This window comes from Scardinius erythrophthalmus (assembly GCF_964197995.2).
Source record: "Scardinius erythrophthalmus genome assembly, chromosome: 23".
NCBI lineage: Eukaryota > Metazoa > Chordata > Actinopteri > Cypriniformes > Leuciscidae > Scardinius > Scardinius erythrophthalmus.
In genome coordinates this window covers 16,877,530-16,892,918 of record NC_138243.1, presented here as the reverse complement: position 1 = coordinate 16,892,918, position 15,389 = coordinate 16,877,530, and the positions used below count along the sequence as shown (strand labels likewise).

Here is a 15,389-nt window from a genome sequence, read left to right as displayed (position 1 = left end):
AAATACCTATATTTATTAATATGTTACTTTTATTAAAGTTAATAAAACGGTTACTCCATAAAATATTGATTTTAATATTTATTTTATTCATAAAACACCAGTAACAAAGAATATAACGATGTAACACATTTATTCATCCGCCAAGCAATGTAGTTCCAAAGAGGTTGCTAAGCAACACATGCAGCAACAAAGAATCACAAACGGCAGTTGCGCAGTAATACTAATGTAATGCGGTCACAGGTTGTTGAGTATGCAACGGCTTCGAACGCGGCTCAACCAATCAATCAGAATCAAGGACTGGAACTATCCTTTTTATAATCATTAATTTTCCATTTTTCCATAGTCCCTGACATAGACAGTAAACGGCAAGAGAATGTATGCCTGGATGTCATCTGATGGAGCTCTAGTAAAACAGACTAGGAAGTGTCATGCGCTGGCTTATTATTATTATTTTTATTATTTTTTTACACAATATGTATTTCATCACACATATGCAGATATGCTTATCTGTCAGCATGATAAAAAAATAAAAAATAAAACAAAAAATCTTCGTTTTCCGTCTTCCAGATCTGTTCGCGGCACAGCGCCTTATTAAACCGTACAACTCCCGTTATTAAACAGTAGGCTAGGCCTGTCTCGATTAACATGTAACAAACTGAAAACTGAAAACTTTTAATAATAAATAGCCTACCTGAAACAGAAAACTTAATAACAATTCCTCTGCACTTCGTGAACTGTGGTCTTCCACACGCACATCAACGTAATTTCCGCATAAGAATTTTTTACACCTGTCACCTGAGAAGTTTTTATTTTTTATTTTTTTTAACCTGGAGAGGGTGTGTCCAAAATTAAAAGTGAATGACGCCAGCAGGAGTCACTCATACTTCGTATAAAAATAATAAACAGTGCATTCCTCCTCACCCTGTGCAAGGCAGGGCTTAGTTCAATTTAAGGTTCTTCATAGGCTTCATTTCACTAACTCCAAACTAGCTAAGATCCTGAATGTTAGCTCTGCATGTAATAGGTGTTAAATCAGTTTTTAAACAGCTGCAGTTTTGTACAATAAATACATATTTAATAAAAGTTTGTTGCATTACAAATTGTTCAATTCTTCCTGTCTGAGACTGAAATATGGAGAGAATGAATAGCTTCTGTAACACCTGCACACAGAATCTATGTAGGCCTATGTTCTACACATAAACAAACAAAACTCAATAACTGTTATTTGATAAATAAAACTAAATTATTACAACTTGGTGCAACTGTCATCAACCCTATCAGCCATGACAGAACATCATGTGCTAGTTAGACACACTAATGCTATCACACTGACTAAGACACACACACACACACACACACACACACACGCTAACCATGTCACTTAGAAGTAAAAAATAAAATAAAAAATCAAACAAAGTAAGTTTTGAATAATTCTTACAAAAGGTCAGGACAGTATGACAAAAATACAGCTCATGAAAAAATGTACCTTCATACCTCCAAAACAAGTTTTTTTTCAATAAATGCAGCAGCAGATGTTTAATAATGTCTTCTGTCTTCTTGGTGGGGGTCTAACTTAACTGTGCATGAGCAGTATGAGTGTCATCACTAGCATGTTTCTGATTGGAGGAATAAGACTTGTTGCAACTGTCCATGCAACTGCCCCCAGTCTCCCCTATTTATTATGTCTATGGATCAAATGGCGTATAGATGTCCTTGATGGATGCTGATTGGTCAATCGGCTATGTGTTCATATTTTATTGCTGGTCATATAGGGTAATTTAAGATAATTTTATTCTGTAATAGTTTATAAGAATTAGCAGTGTCTACATTTAGCATTAAATCTACATCAGTAGATCTCATCCAGTGAATTTAACGCTACTAACACATGAATTCCATGCCAATATAATTTCAGTGTTTGATTTTAAAGCCATTTTTGTATAATTATGTTTATATTAATTAAATGTTAACTATTACGTGTAGCCTACATCTATAAAAATATATTTATATTATAAAATCAATCGGTGCAAAATTAATAGGATTTTCACTCTGGATTTTCCATGCGTGCTTTCAGCGTCATCTAGTGGTCGTTCTTCGCAACAGCAGTTTTTCAATCCCATCCTGCACCGCGAGCACCGCGCCGACTCCGAGTCCGAGCTGTCTGCTGCCAGGGGCGGACATGTTGGGGCGGCCTGCTGGAGGACAGTACCACACATATTTCTGATTTTATCGGAGAAAGTGACTGCAAAGCAGAGACGGGACACCATGGATGCCGTCAACGCTTTTAATCATGAGGTGTGTTTGAGTTCAATTAGATGAAACGGCAGTAAAATGGCGGTTTGTTGAGGACAAGCGTTCAATGTGTTGCAACGGCCCAAGCCAGATGAAGGCCTCGGTGTTTAAAATGCGCAGTTGCATGCTTCCAGGTTGGATCTAGCATATCATACGAAACCGTCCTTTCGTAAATGTTACTGTAAATGCTTTGATATGTATATTACGATACTTTGAACGCCATAATAACAGTCCAAATAATCATAATAGACAGCGTGATCTGCAATTGGCCACCTTGCATGTTAGTTTATGCTATTGTACGCCGGATCTAACATGTATGAATGCACATCTGTGCTAATGTTATGAGATGTCACTCAAACTAGTGCTCGTGTTGTTTAAAGTCTGCGCACAGTGTCTGTGTAGTTCCTCTGCTTTGAGTTCATGTAGGGAAGACCCATAACCTGTCACAGTTAAGTCTTTTTATAACTTTGCATTGCTCGTGATAGTCGAGATAAACAATTGTGGGCGGAAATGGTTAAATTATGCAAAATTATGTCCCACTAAAGACAGAACAATTGTGAATGGACACTTAGCAGCATTTTCTTAATGCCCATGAAGTTTTTACACTGAAAACAGTGAAAATATAGTTGTAAACGACAATTTCCTATCTTTGAAAATAAATTTTCGTTACTGTTCCTTTAAGAAGTCAGACCTCCGACTACTGTTCAACAAGGTTGTTAATTTACACATGGGCATTTATTTAGTGTAACGTTTTAAAGTTAAAAGTGTTTATTTTTTATATTTATTGGTGAAGTTTGTAATTTTTACACCAAACACATCAAACTGAACTGCAAAAACAATGATTGTGTTCAAGTCTGTTTTCCCTCACACTCTCTCGTGCGTTATTGGTCAGCCAAATCGTTAGTCCCGCCCCAAAGCTCACGCTATTGGTTGAACCAGTGCTGGTCAGGATGCTTAAATAGAATGCAATAGTGCCGCCCACCTTTTTAGCAACCTTGGTTCTGGAAGTATTTCCCATAATGCTTTTGCAATGTGAAATTAGTGGCCGAAAATGTAGCCTAATTCAGTCTTTCACCAGGAATTCTGCAGTTCAAAACCTAAACAATAAGTTGAAATAATGCAGGCTGATGGCATAAACAGAAACATATATCATTGATTTACAATCTTTTGGCTTACAGTAGGTATGTATTTTAACGCTTATAAGCTATCTTTAAATATCAGATCCTCTAAAGAGAAAATGAATTGGATTTTTACTTCTGGAACCAGACTGTTGCACTCCATAAACAACATTGTGAAAGCGACATCAAGCCACAGTGTTATAGCCTGACTACGTCAGACTTCGTACTTCCGCTCAATTTCATTTCGCTTCTGTACTCAGTCTGAGACAGCGTCATAGCTTTCCCTTTTCCTCCAGCCTGAAAACAGCCGGGCCAATCAACGGACAGAGGGCGGGCTGAGAGCCGCGACGTACACGCTGATTGTACCGTGGATGCGTAGATTTACTTCACATAATCTGCAAAAGTCGTTCACAGCCATGTTCACTCCGGTATTTCGCTCGATGGTTTTTGTTTTCGCATCATACATGTTTACAGTGGAAGTTAGATGCGGCTGAGCATGCGCATAACACACGCCATAACCAAACGTTATGTGATTGGCTTACGGGTAACCAATGATTTTAAACATCAGACAAGCGACCCCCCGCGAGAGAGAGAAAACACTTCTCTATTATGCCATGCCAGACTCTGTCTACGAAGCAAAGCGAAGTAGCAGAGTTTGGTATTACCAGGCTAACAGTGTTACGTTTTCCAGGGAAATCATCAGCGTACAAATGATTTACAGTCATTATTTTAGAGTTTTACAGTTGTCTCTGAATAGTAAGCTGGAATACGGTGAAGTATTTTAACTTTGATAAAAGTACAAGCTTTAAAACACCTTCCTCCTTGAATGTGACAATAAATTACGCTCAACCATGCGATGGTGCTGTGTTTGTAAGAAGTGTCATAAATTATGGAAAGGCCTTCTGTTCTGTTAATTTATAAATAAGCTGCTCATCTTAAGAAGTGAAACTTGTTTTATAATTTTGCAACATATCCCTTACAAAAACATAGATTGGATCAGTTTGTAATAGCATGCTACTTTGATATATACTGCTGTACTGAATCATTACCATATTCATGGTAATTACATGGCACTTTGTCATGGTATAACTACTATGCTCTATGTCCGGTAAACCATGGCATAAAAAACAACAACAATATCATGGTACTTTACTTTTCATGTTTAGTGTAAAAATTATAGTATAGTGCATCATCTTATAGTACAGGTTGCTTCCACTCATTGACTGCAATGTTAAGCTTTCAGTGTTATATTACCCAGTAATCAAGTTTCCATGCTCCATACTTTACTTAAGCCCTTATTAGCACCATATGCATTATTATTTTATGGCTTCATTGCAGCTGTTCTCCTTGATGGACACCAAGCCTCCCATCTCAAGGGCCAAGATGATCTCTATCACCAAATCTGCCATAAAAGCCATTAAAGTAAGTTTAACAGACACCCATCACACCCGGTACCCAATGCCTGTTGGGTTTTAATATAATGAAGTGTATGTTTGTGCAGGTAGCTCAGAGATGTCTCATCCTAGTTAAAGATACTTTAACATGTATTTGAAAACTTTCCCTTTAATCCTTTCTGACTTGTTTGTGTCTTCCAGTTATACAAGCATGTTGTTCAAATTGTCGAAAAATTCATAAAGAAGGTAGGTGCCCATCTGAACTGATTTCGAATTGGATGATTGTTGGTTGTATTCATTTACTCAATGCTATTATGTGCACAGTGCAAACCTGAGTACAAAGTTCCAGGGCTCTACGTGGTGGATTCCATCGTGAGACAGTCACGGCATCAGTTTGGTGCAGAAAAAGATGTATTTGGACCCAGGTTCACAAAAAACATTGCAGGGACTTTTGAGAATCTTTGCTTGTGTCCCACAGAAGATCGGGTAAGAATAGAAGAATTTTCCTTGTTCAGTACCCTCATTGTGTGCTTAAAATGATTTGAATCAGATGTTTATGATATTTCTCTTCCTCCTCCAGAGTAAGATAGTGAGAGTGCTGAACCTATGGCAGAAGAATGGAGTGTTTAAAATTGAAGTAATCCAGCCTCTCTTGGACATGGCTGCTGGATCCAGCAGCTCAACAGGCTTTGACAGCGGCCCTGATGCGGGTAAAACACTGATTTGCAACATTATGACTATCGCAGTGATTTTTAGTGCTGCTTGTTTGGTATGACATTTGTGTTGCTGTACAACCTTGCCTCGCAGCTCACAAGTATGAGAGTGTTAACACACACTACTGTACTAACATATAATAACTTCATTATTGATGTGTTTCTGCAGCATCCCCACAGTCTCCGGTGAGGGATCAAGAGGCTCATCCTGTGACGACGGCAAACTCGGCCGCAGCGGCTGCTCCTCAGCTTCAGAACGCAGATGCCTTTGCGGCTGTTGCTCAACTAATTCAGTCTTCTCAAGGACAGCAGGTTAGTTGAATGAATTCACTGGATTCCCTGCATGTCAGTTGTTTGCACATAAACACCTTCGAACACCTTTGGATGTTTTCAGCATAAAAAAATGAGAAACGAAATCATGAAATCTTTTCAATCCTGTCGGGATATTCATATGTTGGCTGTTTTGTGAAGCTTCAGCAGATTCTGCAGAACTTTCAGCCGCCGGGGAAACCTCAGTCTCCAGCTGTGGACAATAACAGGAGTCACCTCCACCTACAGGCCCAGGCTGTGACTGCCACCTCTTCCACCCTCACACATCAGCACACCCATCCCGCACCACAGCCTGTGGAAAAGAAAGCCACTTTTGACACGGTGAAATAACAGAGATCAGTTGTTTTTGAGCTTGCTCATGGGTGTTTAAAAACAGACATAACTGAAAACACAGTGAAAGGAATGGGTTATAAGGCATGTCATCCAACAACCAACTAATCATGCGTGTCTCTCTAAATATATCTAGACCATTGAAAAAGTTTCTTTTTTTATGGAAATTAATTGTTTTATTCAACACTAAATTGTTAAAAATGACATTAAATACATTTATATGTACATTTTTTTGTTTCAATTAAATGCTGATCTTATTACATATTCCTTAAAGAATCCTGAGAAGAAAAAAAAGTATCACAATTTCCACAAAAATATTATGCAGCACAATTTAAAGATTGATAATGTTTCTCACCAAATCATCATATCAAAATATTTTTTGAAAGATGGTGTGACAATGAATTCAGCTTTGTCAGTTCAGGAATTCCATTTTATTTTAAAGGAACACACCGACTTTTTGGGACTTTAGCTTATTCCCCACATCCCCCAGAGTTAGATAAGTCCATACATACCCTTCTCAACTCCGTGTGTGCCGTAACTCTGTCTGACGCACCCACCGCTAGCCTAGCTTAGCACAAATACTGGAGGTAAACGGCTCCAGCTAGCATACTGCTCCCAATAAGCTATACAGTGAATAAGCTAAAGTCCCAAAAAGTCGGCGTGTTCCTTTAATATATTTTAAAATGTGAAATGGTTATTTTAAATTGTAATAATATTTCACAATATTACTGTTTTTGTTGTATTTTTGATCAAATAAATGTGAGCATAAGAGACTTCTTTCAAAAACATAAAAAATTCTCACCAGTTTACCAAACTTATGAACAATAGTGTATATTAATTATATAAAAGTTTGTTTTCTTTTGAATTATCTATCTTATTAATTAAAAAAAAAGTTTATTTCTATAATACTTTAGTGTGGCAGTGCTTTAATTACAATGTGCCCAAGAAATGTGTCTGAACAGAGTCAGGTGACCCCAAAACCAACCTAATTTACTTTTGAAATATGTTGTTCTGTGCATCCCTGGTGGGTGTAAAGATGTTGACGATCTCTTTCTACCCCTTTTTTTCAGACACTTCTGGACCGCTTTGACTATGATGATGAGCCAGAAGCCGGTGAGGAAGCCAAGAAGGATGAAACGCCATCTGTCCAACCTACTATGTGAGTAGCATCTCCTTTACGATATGTTCTCAGTTTTGTGCAGATTTTTCAGTTTCTTTCTTTCTTTCGGCGGTCTTTCTTTTCGCAGGGGATTTCCTGAGCAGACCGTCCCAGGATTCCCTCCAGCCAATCAGATGCAGCACTTTCAACAACATATGATGACTGTATCACAGCATCAACAGGTAAGATTACCACAGCCTTCTTATAAGGCATAATTTTGGGCTAAAATCTTATTTTGATTACATTAATTTAATAAATCCACGGTCATGTTTTGGTTTGTATTTGTTGTGTGCTCAGGTTGTTCTACCTTCAAATGGACAGGTCCAAGGCTTTGGTCTTATGACCTCTCAGCCCTACCCAGGCATGATGCCTCTGATGGGACAGCCACACACAGCGTTCCCTTCTCAGAACGACACCTTCAATCAGCTCATGGCTGGACATCAGCATCAGGTAAAATGATTTAGAAAATTATTTCATAACCGTTAAGCTGCTGTTGAATTTAAAACTAATCCTTGATAACTTGTGGCACAGGAAATGATGAATTCAGATGCATCCGCCAGGCCTCTGCCTGATGGGAAAAGATCAAGGTCACGCTCAGGGTCGAGGTGTGTACAACAAATCACTAAACTAATAAAAAATTCTAACATTGTGCTTCTATGAAAAACAATTTTTTTTTGTTGTCAACATTAAAGTCGTCATGAAGCGGAGGTTGTGATAGTTTTTTCTTCTCTATTGTGACGTATATCTGAGTGAAAAGGCTTCTTTTCACCATTTTTGTTCCTTGGGGGAATTGACTGGACGGTTGTAGTTTGCTATTGCTGTGATGTCATGTGAGTGACAGGATGTTGTCCCACCCTTGTGCCAGCAAACACATGATGAGAGGGGAGAGAAAGTTATTTTGATTGAAGATTATGAGGCCACAAAAAAATGAAAATGTGCAATGATTTATCATTTATAATATTGCAATATTCCATAAAATAAAAATATTAAAAGAATGTTACATTTTGATTTATGGTGACTTTAAATGTTGTTGTTTTGTTTCAGGTCTCCTAAAAGAAGGAGGTCTCGATCCAATTCCCGCACCAGACGAATGCGGCATCGGCGATCTCGCTCCCGTTCTCGAGAACGGCGACGTCAGTCACCTCGCTCACGGTCTCAGGAAAGGAGAGACAGAGAAAAGGAACGAGAACGACGACAGAAAGGCCTTCCTCTTATAAAGAATAACACACTCAGTGGTAAGCAAGGCCACTTTCAATGCTATAGCCTCCAGTCCAGTCCCGATTATGCGTATTTGCCTACTATAAAGTATGCAAAACAGTACTGAACCTTCAATACCTACAATAAAGATGTTGTTTCTCTCTTTCAGTGTGCAGTACAACTCTATGGGTGGGTCAGCTGGATAAGAGGACGCAGCAGCAGGACGTGGCCTGTTTACTAGAGGAGTTTGGGCAGATAGATTCAATTAATGTATGTTTTTTAGAGTTTTATGTTTTGCATATTTAAGTTCTCCTTGACATAAAAAGTTGATTTCTGTGCTAAAGTCTCCTTTTGTCTTGTCTGATTTTGATAGATGATTCCTCCTCGTGGTTGTGCCTACATTGTCATGATCCACCGTCAGGATGCCTATCGAGCCCTGCAGAAACTAAGCAGAGGTCCATACAAAGTCAACCAGAAAGCCATTAAGGTATCAGATGATTATTTTATTACAGATTTGCTTAAAAATATATAATAATAAAAAAAATGTAAACTTTATTTAAACAAATGGTCAAAATGCATAAATATGTAAAACCGTATAAAGTAAAATATTTATATATGCTTGTATATCGATAATATTTTTGCTTACGTTTTGTTTAAGATTTTTCTGTGTTTTTAAAAGACGACACTTATGGGCACCAAGGCTGCATTTATTTGATCGAAAATACAGTAAAAACAGTAATATTGCGAAATATTATTACAATATAATGTATTGGAGGAATGGTCTCTGATCTCTTGTCAGGTGTTCTCCAAACTCATCAGGCGTTATAGAAGAAGACTCAGAGCTGTTATCTTGGCAAAAGGAGGTTGCAAAAAGTATTTAATAAAAGGGTGCCATTAATTGTGGCCAATGTGTATTAGAGAAAAATATTTATTTCATAATTAGATTTTTCCCCCAATTTAAATTTTTTTTAGTTCAGTGAAAGGTTAGGTTTTTGTGGGTTTTTTTTATATTAATTATTTCATTGTTATTATTTTTAATAAAAGGTCAAAAGGATTAACTGCGGATTTATTTTCACAGGCTTCTTTGTTCATATTTACCAAGAGTGCCAATAAATCTGACCAGGACTGTATTCTCCATCTTAGGAGAGTGAAAGAAAGTGATTGAAAGATAATTATAATTTGCATTGTTTTGGTTAAAATTGTCAATGTCAAAGTAGAACTTTATATAGTTGATCATTTAGAGAGATATTCTAGAGCTTCTGAAGCATTGTCTTTCTAGTAACAGTGAATATTTTTAAGGTATAGTTCACCACAAAATGTACAATAATATTCAAAAGTTTGGGGTCAGTATGGATTTTTAAAACGAAGTTTCTTATGCTCACCAAGTCTGCATTTATTTGATCAAAAATACTGTAAAAACTGTGATGTATTTCTCTTTATCTAAAAATTTAATAATTTCAGCATCATTACTTCAGTTTTCAGTAGTTATGTTTCCTTCCATAATTGCACTTTTAAACTGGAATATTGCAGAAAACATTTGCGAATAAAGAACAGTTTTTATCCAGTTAGCTGAAGAGAACAAAATCTTCACTTCCTGATAAACTGGCGCCAAATATCACTAAGAAAAATGGAAGTTGCTGCGGTAGGGGAAGCCACTGTATATGATAATTTAGTATATAATACATTTATTTGTGCCTCAGAGCACGTAGACGAAACGCAATAAAGTTATCTTGCTTTTGGAGGCAGATCCCGGCTGTTTGGGAACACAGTCGTGTAAAACAGTTCTCAGGGGTGCAAACAGCGCGCTTTTCGGCGCCTCCCGCTTTTTTCACGTCAGTTTGGGTGACTTGTGTGAATCGTGCAGATCCGAAGAGGTTTTTTTTAGGGGGGGGGGGGGGGTCTGATGGTTTGAGAGGGTTATAATTTATATCTATATATATTATATCTGATTAGAATTTAACCAACAGTAATTCTGGATTGCGTCCACCAACAAGTAAATAGGAAATAAGCGAATCAGAACACTGCGCGCCAAACCAGTATGTGCGCAAGCGTGAACCACTAGTGTTTCTGTCTCACTCTGGATCTGCCGCTGCATCACATTTCTCTCTGCGTGGCGTGGAGTGTCCGTTTTTATGTCGGCTCTCATGTTAACTGGTTAGAGCTTGTGTTAGAGCACAATGCCTGCGTGACACACACACTTCTCGAGCCGCGCCGAAACCGTGTGCTAGAAATAGAACCGTAACCGACGCCTATCTTTCACGCGACACGCAAGAGTGTTGGAAGTTTTCAGACAAAATAGAAGGCGCAAATACATATTAATAAATTACATTTTGATGCTTGAAAGTTTCTCGGTTTTGACAAATGCATATATAATTGTAATTTAAAAAATAGGCCTAATTATCGATTTACAAATATTGCCCCTGTCAATAGGCCTACAGAACGAAATATTCTGTTGCCTATTTTGCCGTCAATACTGCCGACGTTGTCTTTGCTGTATCAGGCTATATAGCCTATATTATGTTTAACATCCAAATGTAGATGGTCTGTCGGCGCACAGAGCCACGCAGTCGCAGACAGCACGTGAAGTTCGTGAACACCGAATTCCCTTTTATTTCTGATCTATTTGTGTTTGAACAGACATGCACGTAAAAATAAACCAGTGTCCGTCTCAACGAGTTTCCCCGTAAACGCAGTCAAAATAAAATTAATTACCGGTATTAGATACGTGCATTCGTCTTAAAGGGACAGCACCCAATATACCTGTAGCTGTTTGTGTCACCAAAGTTAATCAAACAACAAAAGAGAAAGAGAAAAATCACGTTTTGTCAAAAGGTAAACTGTATTAATACTTAATACAGTTAATTTACCTGAAAAACATAAAGCACTGCTTTATTTCTCGTGTATTTGTGTTTTATTGTAGCCTATTTTTGTATTTTGTTTATTAGTTTTTATGCAGATGCACTAGGCCTACCCTACACAATTACCCTAATCATCCTAGAATTATTCATTCTTTTCATTTGACTCTATGTGCCTATAGGGGTGGGTTGGGGATGGTGGCAATGTAGTATCTGGATATTTGCCGCGGGACGAGGGCTTCGATTACCTCTCTCTTTTTTGACCATTCATGTGTTTGCACCCCTGAGTTCTGGTAGGTAATTATACTGAGATGCTTTGACAGACTTTGCTCAGGCATTTCAGAACAACCAAAACAGCATTTCAGATGCTGTGCAATGAGAACTGTCCGCTGGTTAGTCCAGTTATGCCGCCCCATCACAAAGTTGCGTCTTTTTTTATGCGCATCGAGGAAATAATTTGTTAAATGTGTTTTTATCGCATGTTTTCTTATTGGATAACTTTTTCTGTCATACAGTTTTAATTTCTTTAAATAAAATCTGAAGGTGATGATACACAGGGCAACTTTTTGAGCAGTGTCGCTGGGCAATCTTGCCGAGCGATTGTTGCTTGGGAACTTTCCCATTGAAAATACATTGCAATTGCAATACATTTCTATCTGGATAATTTAGATCGGTCGTGGGCCCTGTGTCTCACCTGAATGCCCGTTGACGGCAACATTGGCCATTGCTCAAAAAGTTGCCCTGTGTATCATCATCTTTACTGACCCCAAACTTTGTAATGGTAGTGTGTATGAAAATGTATTACTATAAATATTACTATTTTCAAACTCATTGCATCACTATATTTCTCCAGATTGCCTGGGCTCTGAATAAGGGCATTAAGGCTGAGTTCAAGCAGTATTGGGATGTGGAATTGGGTGTAACCTACGTACCATGGTCCAAGGCAAAGATGGAGGACCTGGATGTGTTCAGAGAAGGAGGGATGCTGGACCCTGATACTCTTGCACCAGGTAAATATTGGAACTAATTGGTAATGTAATTCCTCTAGACATTAAGGACACATCATAACATATGGTTTGCCTATTTACAGAGTGGAGGGGCTCTCAGATTGAGCTAGAGAAAGCTGAAGAGTCACAGAATGGCAGACCTGAGGTGGGAAAAGTAGAGGAGACCCCAACTGTAGTACCTATGCAGGTAATTCCAAATGCCCTGGTTCCTTTTCCTAAAGGTTTGGGTTTGGTCCTTTTTTATTCATTTTTCCTTTTTCTCAGGTTCCACCTGTCCAGCCAATGGGAGCAGTTGGTGTCCCACCTCCAGGATTCTCAGGACCCATGAACATCCCACCCCCCTCATTCCCACCTGGGGTTCCCCCACCCCCGGGTCCCTTCATTCGGCCAGGCTTTAACCCCATGCAGTTGCCACCAGGTACAACAGAACTAGTGCTGATGTTGATCAAAGTTTAATTTAAATATGTAGTAAGGATAAGTGTTTTGTTTTTGGAGAAGTATTGTGCCCAGCTTCTAACTCGCATTCTTTGTTTCAGGATTTCTCCCCCCGGGTGCCATGCCTCCTCTGGGTGCCACTGGGCCTCCTCCACCTACAGCAGGGATCGGCATGCCTCCAGGTTGGCCGGTCTTTTATACATAAAAGATATTTTATTTATATTTTATTGACCAGCAAAACTTTCTTGACAGTAACACTGAGCTGATTTTTTCTCTTTAATTCCTGTAGTTGGCAGCTCAGTTGAAGACCTTTCGAATGACCCAGCAGGTATTGTCCCAAGAATCAACAGTGATGGAACAGATGGGTTCAACTCAGGTGGGTTTTAGCATCTATGTGTAACACACGGTGATACACAAACAGTGATACATTTTTTTTCCAGGATTCATTGATGAATAGAAAGTTTAAAAGATCTTTATTGCTCTTTTGAGCAATTTAATTTATTCTTGCTGAATAAATTCATTCATTTATGTTAAAAATTACTAATCCCAAATATTTGCTCCTCAGGAAACCAAGTGCCTCCTGGAGGTCCACCAGGGATGGGCATGCAGTCTCCACCGGGTCTTCTTGGTTCAAGGCCAGGTATGATGCCTCTCCAGCGGCCCCCAGGGATGCCGCCCCCACACATGCAGCGCTTCCCCATTCCACCTCCTCGCCCTGGTATGCCACCCATCCCCCCACAGATGATGCCACCCAGAGGTCCACCTCAGATGATGCACCACGAGCCACCACCTGGGGCCTTCGGCATGCCGCCCCCTCCTCATGGTATGAGGGGCCCATTCCCCCCTCCCGGACCCAGGCCTCCCTTTATGAGGCCGAGCGGACCCAGACCAGACGGGCCGAATGATCATGAGGCGAGGCCGTTCAGAGGCGAGCGTCCCGGGTTAGGAAGGGGCAGAGATCGAGAACCGGACTGGTACGGAGGGCGGCGCCCTTTCGGCGAGGGTCGTGGCGGGGAGAGGCCTGACAGCCGTGAAAGATTTGGAGGCTGGCACGAGGAGCCGGAAAAACAAGGCGGGTGGGACAGAGAGAGGGAACGCAGGGACTGGAGGAGAAGTCCGGACGGAGAGAGGGATCGAGATAAAGGACGGGATGGCGAAGAACGGACCAGGCGGTCCGCAGGGAGCAGGGAGAGAAGCACACGATGGGACCGAGACGATAGACTCGATCGACTGGCTCTCACCAACGAGGAACCCAATGAGAGACTTGCAGCGAATACCAACGAGCCCAGTGCAAACTCTACTAAAGAACCTGAAGCCAAGCCGGATGTTCCAGCACCTTCCACTGCTGCCATAGCAGACTCAAAAGCCTCAGAACCTTTAGCAGAAAACAAATCTGCTGAACAAACACATAAAGAAGAGTCATAGAGGCCTCTTTTTAAACAAGACCATATGAGCTTCTCTCATGTCAGTGCTAATCTTGAATACTGCTGGCAAGAAAGCAAAGTCCAACTGTTGTGGGATGCATATGCATAGGATGCTTGTTTCTTCATCACAAACCGAGTTTTTCAGACTTTATAAAGCGTCATTTGGCAAACGTGGAGCGTTGCCTTGTGAATTTATTGTACCACCTCAATGAAGCTTGAATGTTGTATTAAAACTGAAGATAAGGAAAAGAATCAATTAATGGTTTTGCTGTAAATATGCTAACATTACTCAAATAATATTTGTAGATTTTTTGACTGGCCGTTTTTTTTTTTTGTGTGTGTGTTTTGTTTTCATTACAATGATATCCCTGTTGAGTTTCAATTATGGAAACATTGACTAAAAGAAGATATTAAGACCCTTTTGCTGTAACGTTTTTAACTTAATGTTTAAATCAAAAAACACAAGATGTTTTTATAATTTTTAAGTTTTTGGAGATAAGAACTCCAAATATTTCAGCGATAGGGAGGTGGTTTTAATAAAATATTTTCATACCAAATGAACGAACTGACTTGTATGCAACTTGTTTCAGTCTATTTTAACATTTACCCTAGTGATTTATAAATACTTCTGCCAACTAGTAGTAAGGTTATCAAGTTTAAAACAAATCACGAATAAACGGATCACTGTTTGCTGTGCTTTTTGCTCTATTCAACCAGATTTCCTCTGAACTGTGAATTTATCATGTGACGCTATTCCTGAACCATTTGTCAAGGGTTGCACAGGACAATTATCTATATGAATGGGTCATGTCTGTGAAATTAGAGGACAGCTTGTGACCATATGTCATGGTCAGTGTGACAGCCATGTGATTTGCCTATTGCAATATCTTCAATATGAGCATAATACCTATAGGATTTTTTTTAAGTTGGTATAAGGTATAATTTACAAACAGTCACCATAAATATTTTATGTAGGCTACTTGCTTTTTTGTATGTAGCACATGTGATGCATTAGAATACATCTACAAGACACTTTTCTCTATTTTTTATTTTTTATTTTATTTGTATTAGATTAATGCTCAAAAATATACAGACTAACAAATAACGATGGAATAAAATAAAGCCAAAAAAGTTTAAA

At 39.1% G+C, this 15,389-nt stretch overlaps 1 protein-coding gene across 1 annotated transcript; it reads left to right on the top strand.

Annotated features, from left to right (window-relative positions):
- The first annotated feature begins 2,148 nt into the window (after positions 1 to 2,148).
- Positions 2,149 to 14,812, top strand: scaf4a (SR-related CTD-associated factor 4a). The gene is made up of 20 exons (XM_081354278.1): positions 2,149 to 2,292; positions 4,746 to 4,829; positions 5,003 to 5,047; positions 5,126 to 5,287; positions 5,382 to 5,511; positions 5,684 to 5,826; positions 5,986 to 6,165; positions 7,245 to 7,333; positions 7,422 to 7,515; positions 7,631 to 7,783; positions 7,865 to 7,938; positions 8,378 to 8,568; positions 8,700 to 8,800; positions 8,904 to 9,017; positions 12,239 to 12,395; positions 12,476 to 12,579; positions 12,657 to 12,810; positions 12,929 to 13,009; positions 13,117 to 13,203; positions 13,393 to 14,812. The coding sequence occupies exons 1-20, from the start codon at positions 2,263 to 2,265 to the stop codon at positions 14,250 to 14,252; spliced, it is 3,033 nt and encodes a 1,010-aa protein (XP_081210404.1). The 5' UTR covers positions 2,149 to 2,262; the 3' UTR covers positions 14,253 to 14,812.
- Positions 14,813 to 15,389: the final 577 nt, after the last annotated feature.

Bases quoted from the DNA above. Each gene is read 5' to 3' on its own strand.
- scaf4a (XM_081354278.1), top strand. From the start codon at position 2,263: ATGGATGCCGTCAACGCTTTTAATCATGAG. The intron at 9,018-12,238 runs GTATCAGATGAT...ATATTTCTCCAG, and splicing joins TCAACCAGAAAGCCATTAAG to ATTGCCTGGGCTCTGAATAA. The intron at 12,811-12,928 runs GTACAACAGAAC...TCTTTGTTTCAG, and splicing joins CCCCATGCAGTTGCCACCAG to GATTTCTCCCCCCGGGTGCC.